Source organism: Cryptosporidium parvum, chromosome 4, assembly GCF_000165345.1.
Source record: "Cryptosporidium parvum Iowa II chromosome 4, whole genome shotgun sequence".
Classification (NCBI taxonomy): Eukaryota; Apicomplexa; class Conoidasida; order Eucoccidiorida; family Cryptosporidiidae; genus Cryptosporidium; species Cryptosporidium parvum.
In genome coordinates, this window is record NC_006983.1 from 653,079 (window position 1) to 663,260 (window position 10,182).

General features: G+C 30.5%; 5 protein-coding genes across 5 annotated transcripts; 3 read left to right on the forward strand and 2 right to left on the reverse strand.

Annotated features, from left to right (window-relative positions):
• Positions 1–167: 167 nt before the first annotated feature.
• On the forward strand, positions 168–2,225 carry cgd4_2850 (hypothetical protein, possible apicomplexan conserved; the record flags this gene model as incomplete). The annotated part of the gene is made up of 1 exon (XM_625870.1): positions 168–2,225. The coding sequence occupies one exon, from the start codon at positions 168–170 to the stop codon at positions 2,223–2,225; it is 2,058 nt and encodes a 685-aa protein (XP_625870.1).
• Positions 2,226–3,313: 1,088 nt separating this feature from the next.
• On the forward strand, positions 3,314–4,693 carry cgd4_2860 (alpha tubulin; the record flags this gene model as incomplete). Its single annotated transcript, XM_625871.1, has 1 exon — positions 3,314–4,693. A coding segment is annotated over one exon (1,380 nt), but the record flags the coding sequence as incomplete, so codon positions are not given.
• Positions 4,694–4,775: 82 nt separating this feature from the next.
• cgd4_2870 (putative sugar transporter, 12x transmembrane domain protein) lies at positions 4,776–6,308 on the forward strand (the record flags this gene model as incomplete). Its single annotated transcript, XM_625872.1, has 1 exon — positions 4,776–6,308. One exon carries the CDS (start codon positions 4,776–4,778, stop codon positions 6,306–6,308), a length of 1,533 nt encoding a protein of 510 aa, XP_625872.1.
• cgd4_2880 (hypothetical protein) lies at positions 6,305–7,615 on the reverse strand (the record flags this gene model as incomplete). The annotated part of the gene is made up of 1 exon (XM_625873.1): positions 6,305–7,615. One exon carries the CDS (start codon positions 7,613–7,615, stop codon positions 6,305–6,307), a length of 1,311 nt encoding a protein of 436 aa, XP_625873.1.
• Positions 7,616–7,733: 118 nt separating this feature from the next.
• On the reverse strand, positions 7,734–9,767 carry cgd4_2890 (9 transmembrane domain protein; the record flags this gene model as incomplete). The annotated part of the gene is made up of 1 exon (XM_625874.1): positions 7,734–9,767. The coding sequence occupies one exon, from the start codon at positions 9,765–9,767 to the stop codon at positions 7,734–7,736; it is 2,034 nt and encodes a 677-aa protein (XP_625874.1).
• Between the last annotated feature and the right edge of the window lie 415 nt (positions 9,768–10,182).

Below are 10,182 nucleotides of genomic sequence, written 5' to 3' on the forward strand. Positions count from 1 at the left end.
TAATGAATATTTATTGCAGATTTATTAATTTGAGTTTTATTTTCAAATAAGTTAGTTGTTAGAATTATTTAACATTTTTTCGATTTAATTAAATGCGGTATGTTGTGGGCAATTGCAATTTTTTATTTACAAAACTTTAAATGATGATAAATGGTTGACTTAGGAAGATGAACAGAGAATCGCACTTAAACTCGAATAAACATTTATCCAATATAAAAATCTTGAGCCCTCATTTCAAAAAACTTAAAACTTTTAATAGCCTCCAAAATCAAGAAAAAAAAGTATATCGCATTATTTCCAGATTTATAAGTAATAATGAAGTTACTTATCCGTTATCTCAACTGACTGAGTTTTTTGAAGATTATAACGCGGAAGAATTATCATGGAAGAAGTGTTTCACGATGCTCTGCCTTTTTCTTGACCATCAAATAATTAGAGGTTTTTATCAACATACCGAGCATAAAAAGCGGAATGATGGCTGTTTTCTTGATTTTTTTTGTAAAAAAAGTGAACAGGAACTCCTAAAAACGGAAAACAATGAAAGAGAGAGCTCTCAATCAAATAAAAAAAGATTGCATAATAACATGGAGGATAAAGAAAACTTATATCCGAAAAAAAAGATAAAAAGAAATGAGCAATTTGAGGAATTACCACTCGAAAATAATCATGAATTGTTCAACATATATCTACTAAATAAGCTGGAAAATGTCAAAAACCTATATAACCAAACATTCAAAAACATTTCAAAAGAAACGGAAATATCTGATGATGCTATAATCATGGAAAAATCTTTTTATGACTTAATTGGACTTAAATATACATATTATACAACTTCATTTTTTAACAGCTCTTCAATGAATGTTAAAAAAATCATACTAGATAAAAATTTGAGTGATAATATTGAAGTTTTTGATAATATTAATTTGTGGTGTGTTCAGAGAATTAACCAAAGGGAGTCTATTTCAAAAATGATTAATTTGAATATGGATAAAAATAATTTGAGATCAATTTTGAACTTATCTTCAGATGTCTCTGATGCAGAAATAATTAAAAGGTGCGAGATTTTGCTTAAATGGTTATTTCTTCCAAATGAAGATACTTCAGATTCTGGAAATGTTTTTAAGTCATATAATAGACTTAAAGAAGCAATCATAAATTGGAACTCTGAAAAATGTGTTCAGAATAATGAAAATGCTGATATTGATGTAAGGAACAAACACTTCTTTACAGCAAAATCAAACTTTCAGAAATTTGTAATTGAATTTGTGTTAGACAGACATAATGAACAGCAAACAAAATGTTACAATCCTTTTTGGACATTAGGAATAAATCCAAAAAAGTTTAAAATTGAACAGCTATCGTCTATTAAAAAAAAACTATTATTGTTTACCCATCCCGACAAAATTTTAGAAAAGAGGATGAAAGCAAAGGCCAATGAAGCTTATATTATTATTCGAGAATCGCTAGAACTCATAATTAAATTATGTAAAACAAACCAAAACATAATTGAGTCTTTCCCTAAGGGCCCAGAATTATCATATGACTTTAATTTATATCTTGAAAAATATGTACATGATCAAATTAAACCTCTGGAAATAGTTGAAATGAATGCATCGCTCATAGAAGCAAATGGTAAGGAAACGCTCAAGCTTCCTCCAGGGATTAGAGTGTATACAAAGCTAAGTAAAATGACTACAAATGTCAAATTAAAGGTTTATTTGACATTACCATTTATGGGATCAAATACAATAATCGAAAAAAACCAACTCACGGAGTATATTTTCAATACATATTTTATAGAAACGAATATTGAATCTGAAAGAGAAGATATTTTAATTAAGCTATCTGGAGATTGTGTTTATTTCGAAATTTCAGATATACTATTTTCCGGTTTTCCCGGTGTTACAGAATTGTCGTATTATATTGGCGTCCAAGTAGCTTTTCACAGCTCATTTTCAAAAATAATATGGAAAAAAGTCAAGACTAAGCTACCAACTGAATCTGAGATAATTAAGGGATTCTCAAAGAATGGGATTAAAAGATACTTGGAACTATATTGCAGAACTTGGGGCCATGAAAGAAAATGTGTGCAAAACATATTTTCTGCAGCAAAATTGTGGAACGTAATCGATAATACACCACGCAAAGCCGAACTAATCAAGGTGTTAATTGCGTTAATGGAAAATTCGTATAAAACATTGCTAATCCATTCACAAAATTTTTAGGAATCATTTATTTTTACTATTCATTTACGTTATTTGCTTTACGCTTATTATTAGATCCGCAAATTAGTTATTGCTATACAAGTAAAAAAAAAAAAAAAATCTAACTAAATGAATAAAATATCTCTTAGATTTTTATCAATTATTTATATTTTTTTTTTCGTTTATATTTGAGAAAATTTTTGTGCTTAGTACCCACATATCGAAAAATCTAAATGATGCAAACTTGAACATTCTGGAAAGAATTATAATTGGGCAAGCTCTTGAACTACCTGTTACATCATCTTGGCAACTACTTCTTATTTCACTATCAGATAATTGCTATGGCTTATCTGTTACTCAGGATATTAATGAATTTTTTGAAAGTAAAGGCAAAATTGAGAAGAACCTTGAAAAATCATTCAAATTCTATTCTCACCCCGCAATTAACATATCATCAAGCGTATTAGTATATCCAAAGCCCGAATTCCTAGAATTTATATTTAAATTTATCGACACTATTAACTTTGCGAGTAACTCCAAATATATAAATGTTTCCTCGCTCATAAATGACAAAAGGAACCTGGTTGCATGCAACTACATGGTTAAAAAAATGTTAAAATATGGATTTGTCCTACAAAATTTTGATCGTAAAGCCACTCCACAAAACCAGTTTGAAATCAACCGAAATTTAGGGAAGGCTACGCAAAAGAATTTGAAATATTCGATTGAACACTTTTGTCAATCTTACTTATTAAAGATGGTCAAACTGTTTGATAAACTTGCAGAGATAAAGAAAAATTCAATCAAGAACTTAAAGTCTAAGGCACTGTTATATAACAAAATCTGTCAATTACTAGATTAAATAAAATTTAGCACACTAATTCAACTTTCCACTGAACGTTTTTTCATTCTTTTCGGTTACTTGAATTAATTCCCGCCTTATCCCACGTTTGGTTCGACCCGCAAATTAGAGTGGACAGCCCCCACAAATAAAACGTTAAGCATGCCTGTGAAAGAACTGCCATCAAAATCGTCTTTGTTCTCTGAAGCTTGACCTCCTCATTGGTTTCTTCTCAGGATACTCTTAATTATATAATACTCTTTGTTAAAGTTATTCGTTAAACATGCGTGAAGTTATTTCGATACATGTAGGGCAGGCAGGAATACAAATTGGTAATGCTTGTTGGGAATTATTTTGCCTTGAACATGGAATAAATCCAGATGGAACAATGCCCATGTCCGAGCAAAACATGGGTATTTCAGATGATGCATTCAATACGTTCTTCAGCGAGACTGGAGCTGGAAAGCATGTGCCCAGAGCAGTTTTTGTAGATCTGGAGCCAACTGTTGTTGACGAAATTCGTAGTGGGACATATAGGCAACTGTTTCATCCAGAGCAGCTTATTAATGGTAAGGAAGATGCGGCTAACAACTTTGCAAGGGGCCATTATACAGTAGGGAAAGAGATATTGGAAGTATGTTTGGATCGAATTCGTAAACTTGCTGACAATTGTACAGGATTACAAGGTTTTCTTATGTTTAATGCAGTTGGAGGTGGAACAGGAGCTGGCCTCGGGACATTATTACTAGAAAGGCTTTCTGTTGACTATGGCAAAAAATCTAAATTGAATTTCTGTACATGGCCATCTCCGCAGCTTAGCACTGCAGTGGTAGAGCCATACAACGCCGTCCTTTCCACTCACTCTCTCCTTGAACATGCAGATGTTGCTGTTATGCTAGATAATGAAGCAATATATGATATCTGTAGACGAAATTTGAACATTGAGCAGCCTGCTTATACGAACCTAAATAGATTAATTGCGCAAGTAATATCCTCCTTGACTGCATCTTTGCGTTTCGATGGTGCATTGAATGTCGATATCACCGAGTTTCAAACCAATTTGGTTCCTTACCCAAGGATCCACTTTATGCTTTCATCATATGCTCCAATTATTTCCGCTGAAAAAGCTTTTCACGAACAATTAAGTGTTGCCGAGATTACTAATGCAGTTTTTGAACCTCAAAATCAAATGGCTAAGTGTGACCCTAGACACGGTAAATATATGGCATGCTGCTTGATGTACAGAGGTGATGTTGTTCCAAAAGATACAAATGCAGCAGTTGCAACAATTAAAACTAAAAGAACTATTCAGTTTGTTGATTGGTGCCCAACAGGCTTCAAATGTGGAATTAATTATCAACCGCCGACTGTTGTGCCTGGCGGGGATCTCGCTAAGGTTATGCGTGCATGTTGTATGATTTCAAACTCAACTGCAATAGCTGAGGTCTTCAATAGGATGGATCATAAATTTGATTTAATGTATTCAAAAAGGGCATTCGTGCATTGGTATGTCGGCGAGGGCATGGAAGAAGGTGAATTTAGCGAGGCAAGAGAAGACTTAGCTGCATTAGAGAAAGACTATGAAGAGGTTGGAATTGAAATTGCAGATGGAGAAGATGAAGAAGTTCATTACGAGGGCGATTTCTAGTTATCCTTGTTCATTGAATTCTCTAGATTTAGGAGGTTTGGTTTACCGCCCGGCGGGCTCGTGTAGATTAGTATCTTAATCTATGGAATTTTCCCTATTTAGTTATAGTCAAAAGCGGATCCTTGCTGCAGGTGTGTTGTCTTTATTATCCGGATATGTGCTTGGTGTGACTAACATACCGAGGGCTGTTTTGCTCAATTTTTTGTCCTTTTCTTGGATGAAATGGTCTATGCATGTCCGTGGCTATCAAATTACCAATAGTTGTATAAATTTTGAGAGTTTTATCATGGTTCTCATCAATTCCTCACTTTTACTTGGTGCTTCCATAGGCTCTATTGCTTCTGTGTTTGTGGAAAGATATTTTGGTAAGGTTAAAGGCATTCTCTCTGCATATTTTTTGTTTGGTATTGGTTCTGTATTTTGTTTGAACAAGGATTTAGTAATTTTCTTAATTGGAAGGGTTCTATGTGGTGCCGGAGTTGGATTTTCATGTAACTTAGTGCCATCTTATATTTTTGAGCTCACTAACAAACAAAATCAAACATTATTTTCGACTTTACACAATGTATTATTTTGCTGTGGAATATTACTTAGCTATCTACTTTCAATCGGGGCTATGTATATAGCTGTTTATATCGTTAAATTTAGAAGCTCTATTAACAGTATTAATGAAACAGAACAAACGATAACCAACATTATTTACCATGATCCTGTGAGTCCAATGATTCAGAGCAATTTGGGAATATCCAAAAAAACTGGTATAGAATTTTCCATTACTGACCATTCATACTCTATTTTGTCAATTAGAATCTTGTTCATAGTACCTATAATATTTTCCTTGATTCTTTCTTTAATTTGGATTTTAAAGCTAAATGGTGATACCCCATCTCATTATATAAAATTAAATGATATCCGTGCAGCAGAAGAGACTACAAGACAAATATATGGAATATTCGACACAACAAGGATTATTAGTCAACTTAGAGAAGAAAATGAAAGAGAAAGTATATCAATTCTTAAACTTTTCAAGGCTATTTCTAAGTCACCGATGCGGAATGTATTTATTTTCATTCCCATATTAATTTGTACTGAAGTTTTTACTGGATATATCCCATTGGTTATGAACAGCAAGTTGATAATATCGCACTTTGGTATCATTGACCAAGTATCGTCAAATTATGTAGTATTAACTGGCTGTTTTTTAGTGAACTTTACTTTATCTGGTGTTTTCTTTGAATTATATATTGGAAGTAAAAGGCTATATATATTGGGATTAATTTTAGTCATATTTTCATATATTCCAATTTGCTCATTATTATTCTTTTCAAATAATTTAATTGCAATGAGTCAACCCTTTATAATTTCGTTTATTTGCGTATTTGCATCATTCGGACTCGGTATAGTTCCTACTGCATGGAAGCTCGTATCTACTTACATGACAATACAGTTTTATTTTTCAGTTACGCCTTACATGTCTGCGCTATTTTGGATTACCGCAGTGCTCTCAACTATTTTATCCGAACTACTCCCAATACTTGTATTTACATTTATCAATTCATGCTTTTCCTTCTTCGTCTTAATTTCATTTTTTATAATTAACTATCAGAATCCTTAAGGACTTATATTTTTCTGGTTCTTAAGCATTGTAAATATTTTAGTCAAAATTTCTATTCTCTTCTGGTTAATTATTTTTGTAAACGATGCTAACTGTGCAAAGTTGTGTCCATTAATCATGCTTAACAATGCATTAATTAAACTTCGCTCCTTTTCTTGTTCTTCAATACGTTTTTCAACATCTAGAAGACCAAATAAGTTGCTTTCATTTATCTTAATTCGCACTTGAGTATTAATATTGTATTTGTTTGAGTCTCTGTACGCCATTGCTGAATTTTCATTCATATTAGAATTGATAGAATTGAACTCAGAGTTGTATTTTAGAATATTGAATACTTCTTTACGCCTCGAAGAAATAATTTTCCCTAGAGTCTCGTGTAGAAATTCAATCCCAAGAAACAGATACTTGTTCTTCAATAAGCAATATTTACTTGAATAATTCATCGTGATTTCTTGTTTTTTATTTAACAGAATAGTAATTTCTTCTCTCAACTCTTTATTTTCATCTTTTAATTGATTTATCTGTGAACTTAAGAAGTTAATTTTTAAATCTTTTTCCCCAAATATCAAAACTGCTTCTTTAGCATTATTATCCATTGATTTGATTTCTTCACATAATTTTTTCTCACGAATTTGTTTAGATTCTATATCGCGTTCTAAAAACATGATTCTCCTTCTCAAATCTCTAATAATTAACTCGTATTGTCTTTGTATAATATTAAGTTGAGAGAGATAAATTGACTTTTCTTTTTCACCATTTTCCCTAATGAGTTCACAGACCTCTTGTGAAATCCTACTTTCCTTCTGATTTATAGTGTTGATCAATTCTTTTAATGAATTATTAATATTATCTTTTTGTTCAAGTAACAAGTTGGCCAATGACTCATTTAAACTATTCAAGTCGTTGCTTTTGATGATATTTGAAAGTAATTTCTCAATTATTTCTGCTGAGCTTATTTTTATTGTTTCATTGCTAGCCTCTATGCTTCTTTCAATATTGACATTAATGCATTTCTTATTTTGTTCACTAAAATCCAATATTTTTGATTCAATTAAGTCAGCAACTTTACAAAATGATGCTTGATTTTCCCTTGCTATCTCTTTTTTAATATTATTAATTAATGTTTGTTCATTAGATGATGAAATTAAATTGCAAATTTCCTCATTCCTTCGTTTTTTTTCCAATATTGTCCTGACCTTAGCTGCCTTCTCTGTAATCTCAAATAAAGCGCTACCTAATTGGGTATTGTGGGCATCGTAGTTAGCAACCCAGCCATTATTATTCTTATTTTCCTTCTGAAAAACCATTTTATTTTAATAGCATTAGTCCACAAATGACATTAAAATTTTTGTATTATTATGTCATGTCGATTTGTGGCGTTTACCGCCATACTTGATCTTTAAAACAATCATAATTAGCGCAAATCTATAACAAAGATATTAATAATTCTAATGAATCTTCAATTCCTCTGTATAATCTAATAACCTCTTGTTCAAAAATTGGATGAATATATGTGGAGTTTAATAGGCCAATTTCATACGCAAAATATATACGGTTTTTTATTTCAATTGACAAGTTAATGTATTGGTTTAATGTTTGTGCGTTCCATTCGCCCTTTAACCCATTAATAATTAAATTCTTCGCAGCAAACCTATGATAGCAATAAATGTATAGATAACATAGATCAATAGTGTAAAGTGTCATTTCTTGCATCAAAAAAATTAACTGTTGTATCATTTCACTTTCATTGCAGCTTAGAAATTTATTGTCTCTGTGATTAGTCAGATTTCGTTCAAAGTGCTTGCAGTAATTCTTAAATTTGTCGATTAATATACAAAAAATTTCATTTCTATGGTGCATAATCGAATTCGGCATATCCCATCCTGAAACCTTTTTTTCCCTGCTTTTAATTTTGGGGTTATTTAAATTATCTGAGAACAAAATGTTGCTATACCACCATTGATTAATACTTTTTGGGATGTGATTATTCTTTTCTAACTGATAATATGGCGAATTTATGTGTAAAAACCAATCATCAATATTTATCTGAGAAAAAGAAATCCGTCTATCTAAACCGATGGTTGATTGAACAACAAAGCGAAAATCCCCATTGTTTATCGTTGCTACTTTTGTATGAATAGACGAATCAAGCAAAAGTACTGTTGAAAATATATTATCTAACTGTTTTTGTAATTTATCTAGCACAAAAAATAACCTATATTCATACGCAAGCCATTCTTCAAAAACAATGTCTGAATTAATTGGAATTTTTTTGATTAAAAGATTTATCAACGACTTAATCTTTCGTAAATTAAGAAAGAATAATACTGGGAGAATTGTGAATAAGGAAAATATTGAATAAAAGGAATAAATCACTTTTTTCCATATTTTTTGTGAAAGTTTTATGCTGTTCCCAAAAAAAATAAATTTTTTCTGGAGATTTGTTATAAATCTTATAAAATTATCACTAGGAACAATACCTTCATGTAAGTTGCTATCATTTATTATCCCGTCATTATTAAAAAACACTCCATTGATGTCTATTGATGATAAGTTTCTGATATTAGTTGACTGTAGTTCAATGCAATACCAATAAAAAGAGACCGTAATGAATGATGTGAAATAAATACAAAATACAATGATAAACGAGTTCAATTCATTCTTCAATTTAAAACCTATCCTTAAAGAATAGAACTTATTTATAAGATTAAAAAAATTTGAGATTCCAGGAATATTTATCCCAAAGTAATATATAGGTAATGTTATAAATAAAGTTAGTATCGTAAAAATAAATGAATTCTTGATATTCCCTGAGAAGCCATTAAAAATAAAATAATCAATTACTTCAAAGAATTGTAACAAAAAGTTATTGTGTTCTTTTAGATTAAATTTTACTAATATTGGTTTTATAGATATTTGAGATGATAACAAGAAGATATTTTGATTCTTTCCAAAAAAACGAATAAATGATAATCCGCCAGCAACGAAAAAAAATGTCGACAAAAAATTAGGAAGTTCTAATAAAAACATTGTGCAAATATTCCAAAGTGTAAAAATTGAATAAGTTGCAGAAAAGAAGTGTAATGATAGCCATATCCATCTTGATGTAAAAATCAATTCCCAAAGAACATATCTTGGAAAAGTAATTATCAAATCGTTAAACAATGTCAAGGATGCTGTTAAGTAGTGTTCGATGGTAATGCTCATCACTCTGCTAAATAATAGCAAGAGAAAAACAAGCTGGCATACTAAATTTGAAAATATTGATACAGATATTGTAGTTATAATCCCATTCTGAAACTTAAAATATAAGAATAAAGTGTTAAATAAAGATAATATCGAACTTGTTGTACACCATATAATAAGAGGCCTAATGGTTGAGAGTAATGCCAAATACTTTAGCTGGCTATTAAATGTAGTATTTGTGTGTTTATTCTCAATAGCGTTTTTACAATTCATCTCACAAGTAAATAATTTTTTAATTAAAGAAATTAAATATATATTTTATTTCGCGGGGCATTTTTTTTATTATTTCCAGAATGAACAAAAATGTAAATACTTAACAATTAATTACCAAAACCTATAAGTGAATTATAAAGAACAATTGTTTATATTGGAATAATTTGATTTATTCTTTAAAAGTATAGGGTAATATTTACTATATAGTAGCATTTTGAAAATCCAGAGTCAAATATTAGAATTTAGATCTCAAAAAATTATTGTTAAATTCATTTTAGCTTAGCTTCGAGTTATTAAGTTACCGCACAAAGTGTGTCATTCTTACAAGTAAAAGGCAGATTTGCAAAAGTAATTGCATTTTTATAGAATAATACTTAAACAAAAAAAAATAAGGATAAATTGTTTATATTACGTA